The sequence below is a fragment of the Acomys russatus genome, chromosome 6 (genome assembly GCF_903995435.1).
Source record: "Acomys russatus chromosome 6, mAcoRus1.1, whole genome shotgun sequence".
Lineage (NCBI taxonomy): Eukaryota > Metazoa > Chordata > Mammalia > Rodentia > Muridae > Acomys > Acomys russatus.
Genome location: NC_067142.1, coordinates 49,718,737 through 49,741,377, shown reverse-complemented (window position 1 = coordinate 49,741,377; position 22,641 = coordinate 49,718,737). Strand labels below are relative to the sequence as shown.

The 22,641-nt window shown below is 49.0% G+C and overlaps 1 protein-coding gene across 1 annotated transcript in view; it reads right to left on the bottom strand.

The window, feature by feature from the left end:
- The window catches only part of Nmnat2 (nicotinamide nucleotide adenylyltransferase 2), a 159,193-nt gene that overhangs the window by 6,870 nt on the left and 129,682 nt on the right, over positions 1 to 22,641 (bottom strand). Inside the window, exons 5-8 of the mRNA XM_051147582.1 lie at positions 20,751 to 20,877; positions 17,595 to 17,675; positions 15,756 to 15,800; positions 11,541 to 11,617 (exon numbers count right to left, since the gene is read on the bottom strand). Coding sequence (XP_051003539.1) covers positions 11,541 to 11,617; positions 15,756 to 15,800; positions 17,595 to 17,675; positions 20,751 to 20,877 — 330 coding nt within the window. The remainder of the gene's footprint in view (positions 1 to 11,540; positions 11,618 to 15,755; positions 15,801 to 17,594; positions 17,676 to 20,750; positions 20,878 to 22,641) is intronic.

The following is a 22,641-nucleotide window of genomic DNA, read 5'->3' as shown; positions in this document are numbered from 1 at the left end:
TAAAGCTCTGAATGGCAGCTGGCGCTCATAAGGGAATCGCTCTTCGGTGATCGCAGTGCAGCTGTTGCTTTCCACTCAGGATCTAATGATCTGATGCTCCATCAGTAACTACGCCAAGGCTTGGTGGGTAGCAGGCATATAGGGCCCTTGCCCCTGGAGGTATTTCTCCTTTCTAATAACCTGTGACAGAGTTACCCCAGGGAACCACACACTGGGTGAGGGGGTAGGCCCATGAGACCTACGGACTAGTCCTCTCTCTTCCTGGCTTTGGGTCAGACACTAGAAATAATTTCTGCTGTTTTGGATGGTGGCCTTCATTCCCATGCTGGAATGTGTGTGGGTAGACGCAGGTGTCAGGCACTGAGTTGTCCGCGGGGAAGTCAGTTGTCCACCCGGCTCCTACCTCTCTGGTTCAGGCCCCAGCTAGACCCCATATCTCCTGGGTCTCCTTCTTCGTGGACGTTCCTTTTGGGCTCTGTGCTGGTTCTCACTTCTCTCTGATCTTGACACACTACCAGGCTTTTCCGTCCTTGGACCTTATTCCATACCCTTAACTATTTCATTCCATTTCAAAGCTAATATAAAAACACACCAAAGGCTCTCAAGTCAACATGTGCAGCATAGGTTATATGTCTATCTAAGTGCATTCATGAGCCCTGGGCCTGCTATTATATACAGGCTCTCTGGAAGTTAGAATGGGACAGTCCCTGAAAGGCTCAGATGTTTGAACACTTGGTCCCCAGTTGCTGGAGCTGATTGGATGGGTTCAGGAGGTGTGGCCTTGCTGGAGGAAGTATGTCATTGGGGGTGAGCTTGAGGAACCAAAGGCTCCTGCTATTCCCTGTTCACTCTCTCTGCTTCCCCACTTTCTTCTGTCCAAGATGTGAACTTGCTGTTCCACCTGCCATGCTTGCTGCCTCTGTTCTTCAATCATGGACTCTAACCCTCTGGAACCATAAACCCAAATAAACTTTCTTCTATAAGTTGCCTTGATCATGGTGTTTTTATCACAGCAATAGCAATGTAAGCAATACAGACTCCTTCTCCCCAGAGAAGTGGTTTTAACAATGGTCTTTTTTCTCTTAAAATTTACTCAGCAAACGTCTTGACATTTTCTTAGTTTCTTCTCTTTCTTTCATATCTTTTTTGTTTTGTTTTTTGAGACAGGATTTCTCTGTGTAGCCTCGGCTTGGCTGTCCTAGATTCACTTTGTAGACTAGGCTGGCCTTGAACTCACAGTGATCCACCTGCCTCTGCCTCCCAAGTGCGGGGATTAAAGGTGTACGCCACCACACCCGGCTTTTTTTTTTTTTTTTTTTTTTTCATATCTTATATTCAGCCTACAATGAAATCCAATTAACTCTGTCTTCAAAACCAATGTATGAGGCCCGTTTTGGTGGTGCATGCCTGTAATCCCTGCACTGGGAGGCAGAGGGAGGAAGAGGGAGGAAGATCAATAAAATGTTCAAAGCCTGCCTGGGTTACTGTGTCTCAAAACAATAGAACAGAACAAAACAAAACAAAAAAACCACGTATGACTCTGCTCAGTTCTCATCTATACCTGGGTCCAAGTCTCCACTGCTATAATGACCACCCTCTCGACCCTCCACCCTTCCCAATACCCAAGTCCAAATCCCTAGAACTTGTGACTGTTACCTTATAGGATTAAACCAAGGGAATTAATCTTGAGATTATTCTGGATAACCTGGGTGGCCCTAACATCAGAAACAAGTGTCCCTCTAAGAGGGAGGTAGAGAGGAATTGGAGATAAGAGGGAAGATGAGGTAAAGAACAATTTGGAGGAGGAGGGGGAGAAGGAGGAGGAGGACGGGGAGGAGGAGGAGATCCTGAGCTCTGGGGCCGAGCATTTGCTCCGGCTCTTCCTGTGGGTCTTGCCCTTGGGGAGTATGGTGGTGGGGTCAGGGAATAGGTGAACAGGGCAGATCCAATGTTTAAATCTTACTCCCCATGTGCCCAGTGTCCCCTCACACCGCCAGGCCCTAGAAGGCAGGATCCTACTGGTCCTCTCACTTCTTGCAGGCCTGTGTGTCAGGCCTCAGAGGTGGGGTCCAAAACACTCATCCTGCTCCAACGTCCGGCCCAGCCCAGCTTTGATACTATCTTTTCATCTCTGGTTAAAGTTTCCCTGAGGGTAGGGGGGAGTGGGTGAAAGTTGAGAGGAAGAGAAATAGGTGGAGGTAGAGGACTCCGCTTCTCCAAGGACAGGGAATCTGAGAGAAGGATATGGGCGAGATGATATTTGGTGACTCACATCTTGTAGTGACTAACACATTATGAGCAATTGGCCAAAAAAAAAAGCCCAAGTAAAACAAAGGAATGTGGTGATTGTGGGCTTCATCCCAACACAGAGAGAGGCCACCAGCCTGTTCTAATCAGAGGGCTCAGCTCCATTAGCAACAGCACCCCAATATGCACTGCCTACCCTGGCAGGCCTCACTGGTAAGCTCCAGTGTGGTCACTCTAAATCAGGGCTCAGAACCCAGCCTTTTGACTTTCTTCTCAAGGTGTCCCCACATCAGTGGCTCTAGCCTCCTCTTGTGCCTTTTTCGGATGGCAGTTAGGGATGCACAGGGACCAGCAGTAGGCAGGGAAGAGGTGTTTACCAAGGGCTCTGCCACAGGCCAGGAACGAGTCTCACATTTCACCCTTCCGGCCATCTTCCGAGGTGTGTGCGTGTCTCCATGCTCATTCCTCAGGCGGAGGAACCTGGCCCAATGAGACTCGGGGAACCTACCCGATGCACACCGCGTGTGAGTGAGTTTGAAGCCTCTTGGGTCATTTTTGAAGACTCTTTCTATTGCTTCACACTTCTAGACCCATCGAGAAGACTCATATTTTAATGACTTGAAACTTCTTCAGTTTAAAAATAACGACAACCAGAAAATATACTTGGTGATGTGCAGTGGTGGTAGCCCTAGGATGCCAGAACCCGGAGGCTGAGAAACGTGAGTTTGAGGCCAACTTGGGCTACTCAGCAAGAGGACCAGGACATATATAGCTACATAACAATTAAAATAAAAAAACACGTGTAAAGGAAGGAAAACACCCACTACCACCACCATCACCCTGCTCTTAAAAAACAAAAACAAAAACACATAGCCGAGGGTGGTGGTGCATGCCGTTAATTCCAGCATTTGAGAGGCAGAGGCAGGCGGATCTCTGTGAGTTCAAGGGCAGCCCAGTTTACAAAGTGAGGCCAGGACAGCCAGGACTGTTACACAGAGAAACCCTGTCTCAAAACAAACAAACAAACAACTAACAACAACAAAAAAAACAAAGCAGTCCTTTCTTACCAATTAGTCTCAGATTGTTGCTCTCTATCGCCCCCTAGAGCATACAGCTGTAAGCCCTTCTAAATGGGTAAAGAGATAAAAGGAGAGAGCTAAGAAAATTTCCTGTCTGTGAGGACCCTAAACCACTGCCTTCGTCTGGAGGGAAGGCTGGGCCAGAGCTAGTGCCAGGAGAGCACTTACAGGATGGCCCTTTAGTTAAACAAATGAAAGCTCCTTCAGTGGGGCTTCCCAGAGGAAACCAACGCCACCGCATTGCCAGCTTGACTGGGAGTGTGGGAAGGCCTAGAGTTCCGGCCTCATGTCAGACGCCCGAAAACCAAATCAACAGCACCTTTTACACCGTGAGCACTGGGAGGGGCGGGGGTCCTTCCCCTGTGGGTTCAGCGTGGGTCTTAGCAGTGTGGGGACCTAATCCCCTGGGGATGGGAGAGTCCCACAGGCTTCCTGCTTCCTGGCTGGAGTTAGGCAGTTTGATAAAAAGTCATCCGAGCCTGAATAACCACATGTTTGTCTTTGCTCCATTTGTCCTGGGGCCCTGGGATTTCTTCTGGAGTGGTTAATGCCCCCGGCTCTTCCTCTGTTTATTTTCTTTGGTTATTTTCCCATAGCTGGTGGATATAGGAAGCGGTTAGCCCACGACTGGTTGGTTGGAGGCACGGAGGGCACAACCAATGAAAAGAACGTAAGGCTTTGAGAAGTGCAGGAAGAAAAGAAAACAGTTTCCTCATTGGCCTATTTCTGGCGTCTGGAATTACACCTTTAGGTACTTAACCCTTTGGGTTAGACATTAACTCTTGCTTGTTTAAAATGCCAGCGTCCTGAAAATGTCCCTTACAGCTCATTGTGATGCAGTGAGTCCAGCACACTTCATCAAAATCCTTGTCTTTCCAAATGAAATGAAGACAACCCATTTACCAGCTGTCTCTCCGCAGTCCTGTTCCCACCACTCCGTCTTCTGTAGTCTCTGCTGCCCTACATAAAAACCTCTTCTCTTTGTACCTACTTAACTTGGACCGGGCGATGGCTCAACGCCGGCTTGTGCCCTCACCTAGGCCTGCTTTTAGAGATGTCTGTATTCCACTTGTTTGTTTTACCCGGCTCCCTTTCCATTTTATTATTATTAATTTTTTATTTTTTGGGTTTTTCGAGACAGGGTTTCTCTGTATAACAGCTCTGACTGTCCTGGAACTCGCCCTGTAGACCAGGTTGTCCTCGAACTCATGGAGATCCACCTGTCTCTGCCTCCCAAGTGCTGGGATTAAAGGTATACGCCACCACCGCCAACCCTTTCCATATTTTTAAAGATGGGAATTGAGGTTCCATCTCACAGGGATTAAACTAGATAACCTATGATACAACCAAATACAATTCATTTATTGTCTGTCTTCCCCACTAGAAAGCACAGTAAATAGCCAAATATATTTTCTTTCTGTTCTCCTCACTGTAGGCTAGTGATTGCTGTTGCATATTAGAAGCTCAGTAAATATTTAAAAATAAAAGAATGATCCTGGGCTGGTGATGCATCCTTTAATCTTAGCTGCTCACAAGGCTGAGGCAGGAGGATCACCCGTTAAGAAACTTTAAAAAGACTTTGTCTTAGCCGGGTGTGGGGTGCACGCCGTTAATCCCAGCACTTGGAAGGCAAAGGCAGGTGGATCTCTGTGAGTTCAAAGCCAGCCTGGTCTATAGAGCAAGTCCAGGACACCCACAGGTACACAGAGAAACCCTGTCTCAAACAAAACAAAACAGATGGGTCAGCAGGTAAAGTGTGCTGGTTACACAAGTCTGATGACCTGAGTTCGATCCCAGGCACCCATGCAAAGGTGGAAAGAGAGAACCAGCTCCACAAAGTTGTCTCTAACTTGTGTGCTCCGGCACTTGCATGCTATATAACGAAACATAAAATAAAAACAATTAAGAAGAAAAATACAAGAGATGGATATAGTTTAGTGGCTAGTATTATAAAGCCAGAAACTTAGCCAAGGCTAACACAGAGAAACCCTATCTCGAAAAAACCAAAACAAAAACAAAACCCAGAAACTTAAATTCCTAGTACTTAACAGCAACAAAAAGAACATGAAACAACAGCCAGTAGTTACTGAGAACTTACCAGCTGGGCTCCAACACTTTTCTACACTTCCTATGCCCTTAATTTCATGTTGGATATTGAATTAAGTATTTATAACTTGAGTCTTTTTAGCCTGCAAGGACCTCATGGGCAAATACATGTTATGTTCACAAGGACACTGTTGAGAGATTGATTGAAGGGAGGAATGACAAAATCAGAATTAATTTGCCTGCTTTCCGCTTTATGGTGGATAAAGCACCCAGTGTCAGCGTTGCCCTGCACAACAGGTTGGGTTTTGTTTAATGGGGGGAGTGAAGAAAAAAAAAATATTTAGTCCTGGCTGACCCTGGAGCCTTTGACTTTAATTTAATCTAGTTCCTGATCCGTGTCTGGATACCTGCACAGGTATTTCTGTCAGGAAACGGAAAAAACAAAGGACTAGGGCACATGAGGGAGATGCCAAGTAGCTGGGACTTGGAATTACCATGGAGACAGGAGTCTGGGCATGCCTGTGCTGTGAGGGTGTCTACAGAGTTTAACTGAGGGGACAGGATCCATCCTGAGTGTGGATGGTGTTATCCCCTGGGCTGGGGACCCACACTGAATAAAAAAGGGAGTGTGAGTACAGCACCAGCATTCCTCTTCCTCTGCTTCCTGACCAGCTGCCTTGTGCTCCTGTCGGGATGCCCTCTTTGCATTGATGCACTCCACTTTCAAACCTGAACCAAAGCAAACCCTTCCTTCTTTAGTTTGCTTTTGTCAGAACAGTGAGGACACAAACTAGCAGAGGAAACTAGCCTGCTAATGAAAGTGAGCTGGGTTACTGGGCATGGTGGTGGTACAGGCCTTTAATCCCAGCACTTGGAAGGCAGAGACAAGCAGATCTCTCTGAGTTACAGGCCAGCCTGGTCTACAAAGCGAGTCCAGGACAGCCAAGGCTACACAGAGAAACCCTGTCTCAAAAAACCAAAAAGAAAAGAAAGAAAGAAAGAAAGTGAGCTGGGCATGATGCTGGCTCCTGATCTCTGAGGCCGATCTTGACTGGGCCCCCAACCCAACCCCACCCCACCCCCGAAAGCAAGAATGAAAATGCCAATCTGGAGACCACACAGCAGCTCTTTTGTGCTCCACTTGAGAGAAATTTGATGAATATGTACGGAATTTTCTCTCCATGGAACGTTAGGGAACGGGTGTGTCACTGGTCACAGGAGGTCAGAATTCACTGTGGGCTGATAAATGGTTGTGCCTAACAGACACTGCCACTGGGGAACCGTGTGGCGGGGTGGGGAGTAGGCCTTGAGAGAGGGTTTTGGCTTAGAAGCAAGCGATCTTGACTCCATAGCTGACTGGGAGGGCCTAGGAGAGGCTGAGGCAATCCTGCTGTGGGGCAGGATCCATGTGGCCAGTTCCCAGGGGATGTTAACCGGCTGAATGCACACTGTGAGGCGGCTCCCCAGCGTCTTTGAACAGCTCCACTCCTTCCCAAACCAGAGCCCTGTATAGCCTTAGATATCCCCTCCTCTTCACCTCTAAGAAATGATTCTAAGAACCTCACAAACTGAGGAGAGTTGGGAAGGAGCAATACTTGCCTGGGTGGCCTCAGAATGCAGGTGATCTAGGCTGAGGGAGCCCTGGGTTCTGATTAACTCCAACTCCACTATTTCTGAGGGAACTGGAATTCTTTTTTTTTAAATAAACAATATATATTTTAAAATTTGTTCTCTTTATTACCAATTGTAGGCCCTTCCCTCATTGCTTCCCAGTCCCACTCTCCCTCCCTCATTCTCCCTCCCTCCCTCCCTCAGAAAGGGAAGCCCTCCTCCCCTCAGCCTATGAAATCTCATCTGGACTGCCTGTATCCTCTTCTTCTGTGGCCTGGCAAGGCCACTCCACTAGGGGGAAGTGATCAACCTGTGGGGACCAGAGTCCATGACAGAAGTAGTCCCTACTCCCCTCAAGGAGACTGTGCTGCCTATCAATTACATCTGAGCAGAGGGCCTAGGTCCTCACCACCCATGGTCCTTGCATCAGTCTCTGCAGCACCCCTGTCCTCTACCTGGATTTGTGGGCTCCATTGGGAACTGTTAACACTGCTTCAGACACAGACGCGGGGAGACTGTGCCTCTGGGAGTTACTACGACATCGACATCCTAGATCTCTGGGGTGACCAGGCATCCGCGTTGTCAGCCTGAGACTCCGAGACTTCTAAGAATGGGACTTTTAGCTTTTGAATCTTTTTTTTTTTTTTTTTTTTTTTTAAGTCTCTGTTTTGAGACCGGGTCTCCTGCATCCCAGGCTGGCCTTGAACTCACTATGTAATAGAGAACGACCTTGAAGTTCTGATCCTCTTGCCTCCACCTCCCAATGCTGGGATCACATGTCCAGTTGCCATGGTGCTGGGGACTGAAGCCATGGTTCTGTGCATGTGAGGTGGGGTGGGCACTCTGCCTAGGGGACTATGGCTCTAGCCTCGGGCTTTGGATTCTTGTTAGTACTGGAGATTCCATGCAGGGCCTCACCGGGTAAGGGAAGCGCTCTCTATCACCTCCCTATCTCCTTGGCCTTGGGATTCTGCATTAAATTCTTCTAAGTCCTAGGAAAAGTGAGCTTATCTGGTTACCCTCCTCAGTGCTGGCTTATCCATCCCAGGCTGACACCGAGGCCTTCCAAAGTCACCGTCTCAGACTGGGGACAGGAAGAGTAATGGAGCATCCCTTTGTTTTTCACACAATCACCCCTAAGAGACTGGAACTCTCTGACTACTCCTGGGGATGCAGAAGGTCAAACTGGAAGGACTGTGGGATGCCCTCTCCCAGGTAATCAGGAGAACTACATTTGAATGGACACAGACCGCCCTGTAACATTTGTGTGTGCCTGTCTCTCTGTGTGTGTTTCCTATGAATACAGGTGCCCTAGGGGGCCAGGAAAGGGCATCAGATGCCCTGTGTTGGGAGCCATTCACATTGCAGAACAGGGCTCTCGGGCCTTCAGTGACTCAGCACCAAATGTGACAGGGTTCCACTGTCACTATGGTCCCGAATGCGCATGCTCCATACTCCCACCAACCCAAAGTCTGCGCCATCATAGCCTTCCATCAATCATTCTCCCTTCCCCCCATTACAGGTGGTTGTGAGCAGCCAGACGCCGGTGTTGGAAAGCAAGCTGAGGCCCTTTGCAAGAACACCCGGGTGCACTTAACTGCTGAGCCATCTCTTTAGCCCCTTAAATTTTGTTTCTTAATCAGTGTATTCGGGTCTCAACACCAATGCCTGAGGAGAGCAAGAAAGGCCGGAGGTGGGGTGGAGGGCGTGGCTCCCTGGTCCTCTAATATTGGCAACTACCAGCAGTCAGTGTGGCAGGTAGGAAATGAGATCTACCCTGAGGAGCTCTAACCAGGAGACAGGAGAGAGACTGGACAGGCATCAGGGGCACAAGGGTGTTCTCTCGGGCTCCAAGTAGCCTGCTTCAGGCCCTGACTGGAGGAGGCGCCCCTTCAGGTCTCACTTAGTAAATAGCCCCAGGGATTTCCTGCTCACACAAGTGGCTCTTCAGACAACTGCACCAGCTGTCAACCTCATCCTTCTAAATTCCGGGACTTCTCAGGCCTCCCTGGAGGGGCCCCAGGCAACTGTTTAGCTTTGCTGAGATCTCCGCCTGAGCCTTTTTTTTTTTTTTTTTAAACTTTCTCAGCACCTAGTAGAGGGTGGAAGGCAAAAGCTGATTAAGCCATTTAATCCAAAACCGAAAGGAAGCTTAAAATTTCACCTGCTGGAAACTGCTCCAAGGGTTGCAGATGAAAGGCCCGACTAGGCCTTGTGCCACCCAGAGCCCAGAGCCCACAGCTCACAGCATGGCAACATGGTAGTAGCTACCAGACGCACCAGGGTGCTCGGGTCACGTTAGCTGAATTTTCTTAATAGTATTTATTACAAGCCAGGCATGATGGTGAAAGTCTAGTGCCAGCACTTGAAAGATCAGGGGTCAAGGTCATCCACAGCTACACAGAAAGTCTGGGGCCAGCCTGGGCAATATAAGACCCTGTCTCAAAAACAACAAACAACAAACAACGTGGTATTTCCTGTTTAACTGTGTGATGGGCGCTGGTCACGCACTCAAATAGTGTCATCTGAGTCTTCAAAACCCAGGTGAGGTAAATACTGTCACTATGGCCATTTTAAAGATGGGAGGATCTGAAACTCCGGCGATATCTTGTCACTAGCGTGTACTGGAGTAGGACTGAATCTAGATTCGGACTCGGAATGTCCCCTTTCCGTAACAAAAGAGCACATGTGTACGTTGTGTCTGTTAGGTCTCCTAACGCTTATCAGCAGGGCTGTGCCACGAATTTCTTTAGAATCTCAGACCACTGTCAATAACATACCACAGATTTAAAAAGCAACTGCGGTCCAGAGTGACACTGAGAGGAAAGCCACGGTAGTCCACTTGCTCTCTGATCCAGGCTTCCTTTGAGTTTGGAAGGGTCCTATTTCCCATCAGCCCTTGGCATTCCAGCCCCCCTCTGTACCCCTATTCTCAGGAGGCCTAGGGTAGTAAATAGCCACTACCTCTTCAAAGGCAGCAGAGGAAACCAAACCACACCTCTGATCTCCAGAGGGCAGATTTCTTCTTAAACCTCCCGGGAAGCCCGTGTCTTCCCAGTAGCTTCACTGCGGACAACACCTGACTATAGGTCACCATGACAGCAGTTGCCCAAGCTGTTTTTTCATAAATTGGAGGTTGCAGAAACTAGTTGAAACTACTGACCTGGCAAGTGTCCAGCGGGTGACCTTTGACATCAGATGGCTAAGGCTCCACCCTTAGAGTCGGCTGATGTCACTGTTTTCCCGGATAGAGCCCAAGTAAAGCTTTGATGGCCCCACCTACAGGGCCACTTCACCCTCCTCAAGTCAATCGCCTTTTCCACGCCTCAGACCCTGCTTAGCTCATAAATGCCCCTTATCTTTTTGAGACCTGGGGTGCCTGCCTTGTCAGTAAACTTTGTTGTTGTTGTTTTTTAGAATGTTTGCAATCGGGGCTGGAGCGATGGTTCAGTGGTTAAGAGCACCGGCTGCTCTTCCAGAGGTCCTGAGTTCAATTCCCAGCAACCACATGGTGGCTCACAACCATCCATAATGTGATCTGGATGCCATCTTTGGCAGATAAAGCACTCACATACAAATAAAGTTTAAAAAAAAATGTTTGCAATCATTTCCATGACTGGCCGATTGGCATGCCAAACAGCGGAGAAACAAGCCTCATTTGGTAACCAGGGGAGCTGCATGATTGACACGGTTGCCCAGCTAGTTCATTAAAAATGCACGAAAACTGGCATTGCACTGAGGCAGGAGGACTGCCAGGACTACATAGCAAGATCCTAAACGTTAAAAAAAAACAAAAAACAAACAAAAACAAAACAAAACAAAAAACAGAAAAGCAACTTGCATAGGACCATGAGGTTGGAACTAGTGTTAGCCCAGGCTATCCCACGAGTGGATTCATAAAAGAGCAAGAGGCAATAGCATGTATGGAACCATCTGAGTCGGACTGACCATCCCAGTTGGAACAGGGAACAGACGGAACTTCTAAGTGGCTTGAGTTTAACTGGTTCCTTTCCTCTACGCCAAATCAGCCATCTAAAGGATCCTATTTACCTTTGCCATCAGCCATCTGTGTCCCACCCCCACCCCTGGGCCCCTATCCTCTCGCTAAGGGGCTCACAAGCTAGGGTAGTCCTTATTGCCTCTTTAGAGGCAGCTAAGGAAAACAAACCACACCTCTAACCCACCCCCACCCCCCGCAAGGGCAAAGTTTCTTCTTAAACCCTCCCTTCATGTCCCCAGGGACCCAGTATGCACACCGCAGGCAGCACCTGGAACAAGACATTCTGTAACTCAGAGCGCTTTTTTCCCAGGGTTTCCCGGCGGGGGGGGGGGAGTGAGAACAGGGAGGCGTGAGAATAAATATGCAGTAGGAGATAGCGCCTGGGGTGGGTGAGAATTTTCCTACGTGGTCATGTGAATGAATTAGCCCTCTTGGGAACTTTGAGGAGGCAAGAGATAACAGTTTGTGTGGGGGTGGGGAATCAAGCATACCTCTCCCCTCCTCCCCCTTCCACCTCCCCCCCCCCACATTTCCCTTCCCCCAACCTGGCTACTCACATCTGCCTCGTTCCAGAGTCCGGGGATGCAGAAGGACTCCAGCAGGTCGCTGCCACACAGCAGCAAGATGCGCAGCTCTGGGGGAGGGAGAGCGGAGTTTGCAAACAGCATCGAGGATGGGGTCTAGGAGACAGCTCTTGGCTTCCTATCTCCGTGAGCACATAAGTCTGCACCCTTGGAACTGTAGGTCTTCCTGACAACCCCACACCGGAGTGTCTGTAGTTCCACATCCACCTCCACCCTAATTTCTCCTCCCCGAAGCCCCATCTCCAGTGGGATTTCCACATGCAAGGGGAGCAGTGCGTGAAGGGTGGTCAATTGTCCTGCCTATCCAAGACACAGACAGCCCTTTAGGGCCAAAGCTGGACGGACGGATGGGCTCTCTAATAGAGGCAGCCACACACTTTGCTTAAGGCTTCAGAGCCTCTTCTTCTTCTTCTTCTTCTTCTCCTCCTCCTCCTCCTCCTCCTCCTCTTCCTCCTCCTCCTCCTCCTCCCCCCACCCCTCTCTGACTCTGTAACCTAGGCTAGCCCCAAACTTGCTATATCGCTGGGACTTTAACTCCAGAACCTCCCATTTCAGCCTCCTTAGTGCAGTTGTCAAACACTTCCTTCCGTCTTCTCTCCACATGGAGTGCATCTCTCATTAGTGTCAGCATAGCAGTGAGGGGATGGAGGGGGGCCACTGACTGTGCCGGCCAAGCATCTGAGTGGATCCACTGTGTCCTCTCTGTGGCCACAGCCCTCAGCAAAGGGCTTGCGAAGCAAGGCTAGAAACACCTCCCTTTACCTGTGCTGCTTCCTCCTGCCTGTCAGTCATTTTTCTTCCTCCATTAAGCCCGATTTGAATTATCCCAGTGAGGCCTATTGTCATTTAAGACTGGCAGCCAACGGTTGCTTATTACAACTGAATGATTAGGATAGGGCTCAGGGCCAGCCTGGTCTACAAAGGGAGTCCAGGACAGCCAGGGCTCTGTGTAACAGAGAAACCCTGTCTTGAAAAGCAAAACTGGGGGCGTGGGGGCAGGGTGGGAGGGTGGGGAGAATCTAGAGACTCTTGACATTCCTATATCCAGCGTGCAGATCTCGACTGCCCAGGTTTCTGCTGTACCCAATGTGTTATGTCTGAGACGATGAGAGCTCATGTGCAAAGCCTTCCAGACCCAGTTGCTACCTTGGCGTTTGACGCTGAGAGCCCACGGCTTTGCCTGATTTACACGCCAAGGCCAGGCAAGGATGTTGATCTTACTCTTGCTCAACAGAGTCTCCAGATGGGAATGAGGCAGGCAGAGGGAGTGGCCAATGCCTGGCCCTGGGTCTGCGAGGCCCACCCCTCAGGGAGCCCAGGGAAGGCCGGGAGCTTATTACTCAATGATCTCTTCAGGGCCAGAGCCTTAATTTGTCATTCTGTCCCTAGGGCCTGGCGGTGGTAGACACACAGACATGGTGAGTAGTTAAGCCAGCAGAGGATGTGGCCACTGAGTTACGAGGGCTGTTTGAGAGCCCCGGGGCAGGTTAGGGGCAATTGCACAATGTCTGGGGAGAGGAGAAGTGTGCCACTGGCCTCTGGTGGAAGAGATGCTACTAAGCAAGCTTCCCACAGTGCACGGGGCAGCCCCACAAAGCAGAATTATCTTCCTCTAAATGCTGGCAGCCCTGAGGCTGAAACCCATGACCCGGCTTTCCCTTCTCATGCTAGGATTCACTCTCTGACCAAGAATAATGGGAGACTTTTTATAAAACAAACAAACAAACAAAAAGCCGAAGCTGGGCGCGGTGCTGCACGCCTTTAATCCCAGCACTGGGAAGGCAGAGGCAGGCAGATCGCTGTGAGTTTGAGGCCAGCCTGGTCTACAAAGTGAATCTAGGACAGCCGAGGCTACACAGAGAAACCCTATCTCGAAAAAACAAAAACAAACAACAACAAAACAAAAAACAACAACAACCAAAACAAAAACAAAAAAACGAACAGAAGCACAGAAAGGCAGAGTGAAACCTCTGACCCACCCCCCACCCATCCCTTACCACCAGAACAGATGTGGACAGGTGGCCCTGCATAGACTGTGGTCCCACATGCAGCCACAAGAGGGCAGCAGTGGTTTCCATATTGCCAGTCCACAAGGGAAGCTCCTAAATGCTGGAAACAGAAGAATGGGATCACTGATGCTAAAAAAAAAAAAAAAAAAAAAAAAAAAAATAGAAGGTGGCCTTTTCTTGTGAAGTGTTCAAGGAGATGTCATTAAAGGAGCTTTGTGAGTACCGAGGACTCAGAGAATGTAAGGGTCAGTTCCCTTTGCCCTCTGCTGGGCTCTGCCTCCCTCCCCTGGTCATCTTGATCTAGGGCCAGCAGCCAGAATCAGTACTTTCCCTCTGCACTCCCTGCTCAGGAATTCCAGCTATGTGTAGCCCAGTGGCCCATCCCAGATCTCACGGTACACCAGGGCGGCTGCCACCTGTATCGCCCAGAACCTGGAATCTGTCAGCTGGGGAGGGGCCTCGGGGTGGGGGGTTGGAGGGTGGGCTGCATGGCTTTCCTTTTCAGAAGCCAAGATTTCTATCTTCATTCCCTCCCTGTCAGACACAGGGGATCCTTTTCTCTTTAAGAGAGCAAACTGGGTCAGAGGTGGCTAGGCAGATTTAGGAGCTACAAGGGATGTCTCCCAGCAGGGACAGCAAAGCCTAACCCGAGCCTGGGAAGACACACACACACACAAAGTTCACAGAAAGTCTGTGAAACATGAAAAAGACAAACACACATCGGAACACAATGAAAAATGCTAGGACTGTTCTGAGTTCTGCTGGGCAGAGGCTGCAAGCGACCAGCATCTGGTGACAGCCTCTGGAGTGGCAGGGCTGCAGGGGAGGAGGAGCGCAGGGCTTTGAGTCTGGTCCTGGCTGTTTTGTTCCATCTCTGCCTTTGGATTCTCTGGGCTTATAGAACCAGCTGCTTGCTTTGTGGGGATTGGCCAGAAAGCCAGGTGCCCAGAACTCAGAGCAAATAAGCTAGTGTGTAAAGGATACTATAGTCTAGAAAGGTAGTCAGGAAGTGCTTTGGCTTAGTGCAGCTTGCCTAACCGTAAGCTACTAGCACGTTATATTTACTAATGGCTCCGCTTAGTAACTAGTTGTCAACATTTTGCAAATGGGTCCTGTAAAGCAACATGACTTAACTCAGGCTTGACTACATCTCAGACCAGAGATGTACCTCAAAACGTTATGACATCTGCTGGGCGTCAAGGTGCTCAGGCACACCCCCATTTCCACACCTCTCAGGATCACATCAGGAGCCCAAACCCCGCAGCACTGAGAGGAGTATCGATCGAGAAGGTATTCAACACAACTCTAGAAGTTAAACTCCTGTGGGTTGGACACCAAGTTGCCTCTCCTAGGGGCCCCCTGCACCTCCTCACCCCCTGTGGCAACTCCAGCTCCATTCTGACATTTTGTTTTGTTTTTCAAGACAGGATTTCTCTGTGTAGCCTTGGCTGTCCTGGACTCAGTTTGTAGACTGGGCTGGTCTCGAACTCACAGTGATCAGCTTGCCTCTGCCTCCGTGAGTGTTGGGACTACAGGCGTGTGTCACTGCACGGCTCGATTCTGCCCTGCCTCTGTCATTCTTTTCCAGCTGTAGGCAATTGGGTCCCCCAGCCCTTGTCTTCGATCTGGAACCTTGGAAAGGCTTCTGTTTGCTGACTAATTGCACAGCTGTCAACTCCTTCCCATCCTGACAGATGCTTGTAACCAGCTTCTACTGACTCTGGACTTGGGTTGGGCACTGGGGTCTCTCTCACACAGATAGCGGGATACCTCAGCTTCAGCCAAGGCTGTAGGCAAACTGCATGGTGGCTCCCAGCCAGCCCGTGCCTCCTTCTCAAGAGCCTGAAACTGCCTTGTTTGCGTGCAGTATCGGTGGGCAAACAATGGTCTCTCTCACTAGCCGTGCCGCTCAACTTTCATCCTTTTAGATGAGGAAGGGGAGGCTGTCAAGGGGAGGTTGCCAGTTGGTCCACTCCTACCAGGGAGTGCGTCTAGTTAGGAGATGTTAAACGAGGGTCCAAGGAAGAGCATGATCCTACTCTCCAGAAGGAATGTTCTGAGAGTAGACCCTGCTGTAAACCCACTCCAGGCTTCAGGCCTCCACCTTCCTGACACTGCCGCTTCCACTTAATTGGAGGCGAGAGGCTCCAAACGTTCCCGGATTCATAGCCCAACTCACCGATCTCCTCATACCGCACCACCGTGCCCAGGTTGGCATTCTCATCTGTGGGGAGAGAAGGGAGGGGGCAGGAGGGAGGGATTGACAGATGGACAGGAGAGAGAGAGAGAGAAGAGCATTAGGGAGCTGAGAGTCTCCTCAGTGTTAGTGCTGGGGTAGGATGTCACAAAAGCTGGACGGATCAGAGGGCAAAGCCTCTGGTGTGTGTTCCTGGTGTGCACTGTGTGCATGGACAAGGTACACACGTGTGCAGCGCGGGCACTCACATACATCTACAGGCGAGCTGCCTTGGCCCTGCCTCTGCCTCCTCAGAGGTTTCCTCAGATATGCCCCAAACTGGAAACTTCTGAAATGGCAGAAGGCAACCCCAAAGAACAAAGGGAATGAGTTCTTTTTGGCCCTTTTGGGGCTCTTTTACACAGTTAAATTTGGGTTTAGCAGAGGGAAGAGCTGGGGGCCTGTGATGTTCTCACCCACGCAGAGACTTCAAGGAGGACCCAAAAGACAGGGGGAACCCGGGGAAAGAGTGTGTGCCCACTGGAGGAACAGACGCTGCCTGGACTGATCGGCAGGATCCAGGGCCCATGAGAAACATCCGATATGTAGACATATTTTATGGGGTGCTGGGTGAAGGATGGCACAGGCCAAGGAGGGAGAAGAGAGTGAAAGGCCTCTCAAGAGCACCACATCCTCTTGCTCCCATCACCTCCTGACACTGTAGGCCTGAACCACTGCTCCACTGTGACCACTCCACAAAAGGATGTCCGCATCCATTCGAGCCATTACAACAAATGCCATGGGTGGGGTGACTTCTAAACAATAAGAATTTGCTCCTGGAAGTTCTGGATGTTGAAAGCCCAAGACGAAGGAGCCAGCATGGGTGGCATCATCTCCTGTATCAGATGGTAGAAGGAGTGAACAGCTCTGCAGGGCCTTTCTTTAAAAACATTTTAAAATTATACTTTATTTGTTTGCTTATTTATTTTGATGGTGATGTTGGTGTTGGTGGTGTGTGTGTTTGTGTGTGATGTGTGTGTGTGGAGTGTGATGTGTATATGTAGTGTGTGATGTGTGTGGTGTGATGTATGATGTGTGTGTGTGGTGTGTGATGTGTGTGTGTGGTGTGGTGTGTGTGTGTGGTGTGTGATGTGTGTGTGTGGTGTGGTGTGTGTGTGGTGTGATGTATGATGTGTGTGCGTGGTGTGGTGTGTGTGTGTGCGTGGTGTGGTGTGTGTGTGTGGTGTGTGTGTGGTGTGTGTGTGTGGTGTGATGTGTGTGCGTGGTGTGGTGTGTGTGTGTGGTGTGTGTGGTGTGTGTGTGTGGTGTGATGTGTGTGCGTGGTGTGGTGTGTGTGGTGTGTGTGTGGTGTGGTGTGTGTGGTGTGTGTGTGTGGTGTGATGTGTGTGTGTGTGTGTGGTGTGTGTGTGTGGTGTGTGATGTGTGTGTGTGTGTGTGTGATGTGTGTGGTGTGTGTGGTGTGTGTGTGTGGTGTGTGATGTGTGTGTGTGTGTGTGGTGTGTGTGGTGTGTGTGTGTGATGTGTGTATATGGTATGTGATGTGTGGTGTGTATGTGTGTGTCTGTGTGCATGTGTGGTGTGTGTGTGTGTGATGTGTGGGGTGTGTGTGGTGTGTGATGTGTGTGCGTGTGTGTGCATGCTCACAATCCATCCTCATGATTACGTAATTGTCTCCCAAAGACCCTGGCTTCTGTCCCCTATCCCCTAAGGGATTAACAATTCAATATGTGAATTTCAGGGGGTGGAGCTACTTGCTGCTGCATGGAGGGAGGTGAGAAAGAAGAGATTTGGAACCTGGAAAGAAAACTCTTGCTGCCTTACCTACAAAGGTGAAGCGCTCCACAGGTGGGCGGACACAGCAGATCCGGCTGAGGCTTTCTCCAACCTTTCCCAAGATCTTGGCTGAGGGAGAGAATAAGACAGATAGAGTCAGAGGGAAAGAACCACTCACAACAGGCCGGCCTCAGGGCCACTGTGAACAGGGGTGTGCTGGAGAAAGTGGGAAATGAAAAACAGGAGGAGGGAGGGGGGAGAGAAAGGACAGAGCAATGACTGCCAGAAGTTCTTTCTTCTCACTCAGAGTCCATGCCACAACACTGTGAGCAGTCTACTTTCTGGTCATGTTTATTGCAGTGTTGAAAAGTGGAAAATAGAGAAAAGAAAGATATGTAAAGAGAGGGAAAAAGCAGCACCCACAATCCTAAGTCTAGAGATGACTACTGCTTAGAGTCTTGGTGTATTATTTATTTTCTTCCATTTTAATGAGCATAATGTGTGTATGTTGGATTAGATTGCAAACTTAAGGTGCATCCATACTGCTCTGCTCTTCCAAGTCATTGTTGTCTTCTTCTTCTTCTTCTTCTTCTTCTTCTTCTTCTTCTTCTTCTTCTTCTTCTTCTTCTTCTTTTCTTTTTTAAACATTTTTAAAATTATGTGTTCTGCCTGTGTGCCAGAAGAGGGCCCCAGATCTCATTACATATGGTTGTGAGCCACCATGTGGTTGCTGGGAATTGAACTCAGGACCTTTGGAAGAGCAGCCAGTGCTCTTAACCTCTGAGCCATCTCTCCAGCCCCTCTTCCAATTCTTAACATTATGGTTTGAATCTTAAATGTCCCCACAGGCCCTATATTGAAGACTTGGTCCCCAGCTGACATCACTGTGGGAAGTGGTAAAGTTTTAGGGAGTGGAGACAGTGGAAGGACATTAGGTCACTGGAGAGGTGTCCTGGCTCCTCCCTTTCTCTCCTTTGCTTCTGGCCACCACAAAGTGAGCCACCTCCTCTGCCACTCACTCCCATGATGCTTCATGCTTCCAGAGCATCAAAACAACATGGCCAAGTGCCTCTGGACTGAAACCTCTAGAACGTGAGCCACATATATCTTTGTTCCTTTAAGACTGCTTTTTTTCTCAGGCATTTCGTCGCAGCAATGGAAGGGCCACTGCGACTAATACACTTCTCATGAGCTCCCCAATGGGTTTGTGCCAGGCCAGCCAATTCTACTGGACAGTAACATCCAAATCCAAGGAACCTCAACCCGAGGCACACTACACACTAGAATCATCTCTGCTGAGCTAAGGGGGGCATGCCTGCCCATGCAGATGGTTTTCACAGTAACCAGGCATCCTATGTGGCCGAGAGACACTGTATGTGGCTCTTCAGGGATCTATCACTCCAGGCCCTTGTCCCAAAACTTTCCTAGCACCCAGTATTAACTGCAGACAAACTGAGGAATCCTAGCCCTTATTTATAAATTACTATATTTATAATAAAAGACCAGCAAGATAACAGCATATGGTCTCTCAGCACTGGGCTCTTAGAGTTTGTATTTGGTTATAGTTTGTTTGAAACAGCACCTCGTGCAGCCTAAGCTGGCCTTGAACTCCTGATTCTTCTGTTTCCACCTCCTGAGTTCTAGGATGCAGGCATCTGTCACCACACCCAGCTTAATCTCTTGGGATTGACCTGGAAGAATCCTTGCCGTGGTTCTCAACCTCCCTAACGCTGTGATCCTTTAATACAGTTCTTCATGTTACGGTGACACCCAACCGCAAAATTATCTCATTGCTACTTCATAACTGTAATTTTTGTTACTGTTTCGAATCATAATATAACTATGTGATCTGCAGGATATCTGTGAAGGTTGCAAGCCACATGTTGAGAACCAGTGCCTTAGGGCATGTGCCGTGCACCTGATGGTTCTTCTACTTCTGAGCTGTGCAGCTTAGGCTAATCACAAATTGTCTCTGAATATTCACTTTTATTTGTCAAAGGGAAGACAGCACATATGTCACAGAATTACTGCATTCAGTGAGAACACAATTAAAGGACTGAGCACGCAGCACTGTAAGATTCATAGCGCTAGTGGAAGAAAGGGTTGATGGCTTTGTTCTTTGTTGTAGAGGAAGCAGGCTAAGAGTATGGGTATTATGTACGAAATGTGACTCATAGCCCTGGTACTTCCTCACTGTGACCCTGGGTGAGACCCTCAACCTCTCTGAAAGAGGAAAAAAAAAAAAAAAAAAAGCTCCCTTTCATGTATTACATCTCTGCTTAAGACAAGTATATTTCAACACTTAAGAAGGCACATTGTCCTCTCTCCCCACTCTTCTGCTTTCTCCTTGCCTCTTTTCCCACCTCCCTTCTCTGTAGTGAGAGTTTTGGTTTCTTTCTTTCTTTCTTTTTCTTTTTCTTTTCTTTTTGGTTTTTCAAGACAGGGTTTCTCTGTGTAGTCTTGGCTGTTCTGGACTCACTTTGTAGACCAGGCTGGCTTTGAACTCACAGAGATCCACCTGCCTCTGCCTCCCAAGTGCTAGGATTAAAGGCGTGCACCACCACTGCCCAGCTTGAGTTTTGGTTTCTTTAAAAACCCAGTTGTGTGACTATGTTTTCGTTTTAACCCAGGTGTAGGGTAAGAGGCTGCTTCATAGCAGGTGATTATGATTTGCCTCATACACTATCAGGGGCATGATCGTTGCCAACTGCTGATAGTTTAATTCTGGGGACTCTGATGAAGGTATAAATGGGAGAGCCCTGAGGGAGCCTGTGGCTGCTGCTGTTGGTTCATCCTGTTGCTGCATTTGCTGTTTCATTTGCTACTGCTGGACTGAAAGCTTGCTAGTTTGCTGGACTGCTGGATATTCTAACAATGAAGACTGGACTTGCCCAAGGAACCCAATGTCTCTAATCAGCAGGAAGTAGCCTATTGAAGTCTATGCCACCTTTCTCTTCTAACCTTCTTTCTCTCCTACCTAGTGTTGGAGAGACTGAAATGGATTAGGGTAGAATAAAGGCTGGAAGGGAGGTAGAGATATATGAATGCAGCAAATAGATTAAAAAAAAAAAAAAAGGCAGCACTTCTCCCTTGTCCTTCCTACAATTAACCTTTCTCTTCCTCTTCCTCCTTCTAGCAACTCAAATCCTGGGTGGGCCCTCTAGGAGACTCAGAAGACTAAGAAATTTACCCAGTGTCCCTTACCTGCAGTGGGCTTGGTGGGCACATTGCTGTTCTGGTAAATGGGCTGGGTGTTCTCATGTTGTGGCTGGCCAATCACAGGTGTCATGGAAGGTGTGTTGACATTGGAGAGAATGCAGCCAGTCACTCTCTGGGGAAAGGGAAAAACATTGAGTCAGTGTCCTTAGCCAGTGGATGCTGAGATTCCCCATGCTGGCCTAACTGCCCCCATGGACATCTGTCTCGAGCGGAGTGAGTCAGCATCAAGCTGAGGGAGGGCCGGGGGCTGGTTCTGATGCAGCTGTCTACACTGGCAGGAAACAGTGTAGCTCAGCAGAAAAGCTTGGGAAGCAGCATCACACAGCCCTGGATCCCAGGTCAAGCTTTCCTCCTTCTAGCTATGTGACCTTGAACAGTTAAACACTCCTGTACCTTAATTTTAATTCAAGTCTGATAATATGTTTTCTTTCCTTCTTTCTTTCTTTCTTTTTAAAAAGATTTATTTATTTATTATGTATAGTGTTTTGCCTGCATGTAGGAGAGGGCACCAGACCTTATTATATATAGATGGTTGTGAGGTTGTCAGGACCTTTGGAAGAGCAGCCAGTGCTCTTAACCTCTGAGCCATCTCTCCACCCCTCTTTCTGTCTTTTGAGACATGGTTTTTCTGTGTAGCTCTGGATGTCCTGGAACTTGATCTGTAAACTAGGCTGGCCTGCAACTCAGAGATCCGCCTGCCTCTGCCTCCTGAGTGCTGAGATTAAAAACCACTACCACCCATGACCTTAAATTTTCTGTACACCTGTTTTCACCTCCTGAATGCTGGGATTACAGTCTTCATCCATCGTTTGTCATACACACACACACACACACACACACACACACACATATATACACACACACATGTATGTATATAAATACACACACACACACCCCTAGCTAAAAATCAGCCATAGTCTCCTCTCTCAGGAGGGCAGGCCAACCTTAAGCCTTTTGACTATGGCAGAATTACTTGAGCAAGTATATGTAAAGTGCCTGACAGACGCAGGGCTTGGTGTAACCTTCTGCATGTCATGACTGTCCATGGTCCCTGCCTGCTTCATGGGACTCAAATGAGATCATATCTGCTGGGGAGCTCTGCAGGCCTGGAAAAGGTCAGGCCAGCCACAGACATCACTGCCACCCCAGGCTCTGATGACCAGACACATCAGTGACAGGGCCAGCTAGAGACCAAAGCAAGGATATATTTATGTCACAGGAAGTGCGGGGTGAGTTTCAAGGCCTTGGGCCTGCTCATCACATGTCAGAGCCACTTGGTGGCTTGTGACCCATTAGCCACTACCGTGTGTTATCAAGCCTACTGCTCCCTCCACTGATGTAGAATTATGGGGCTGAGAATGCAGCCTTCTCCACACTGGAGCCAGAAGCAACTTTTCCTTCACCCAGGGTTGGAGGGTGACAGAGAACCACGGGACTAAGTGCATACTCAAGGTCCCTCTCCCCCAAAGTCAGCATCTCGGGATGATGGTGCTCATTGCATTTTCAGGGTTGGGGTCTTGCTGTGAGAGAACCCTCAAGCCCCAGTGATAGCCAGGAAGACTGTCTGGGCACAGCTTCTATAGGCCATCCTGCAGGGAGAATGCCTGGAGTTTTTCTGAGGCCTAGAAGAGCAGGCATTTGGTTTGTGGGTTAATGCATCATGTCTGCCTGCTCCTAACACAAGAAGGTCACAGCAACACGCAGCTGCATCTGTGAGACAGCTTCCCAGCCTGCTTTGTGGGCTCCTCTGTCCAGCTGCGGCCGATAGAAAGAAAGGGTGATCTGTGCTCTCTCATTATTATTTTATCACCAGAAAAGACAGTGTCACATTGTCACTTAATAGCTGCTCTGTGGTCGAGGAATTTCTTCTCTTGTT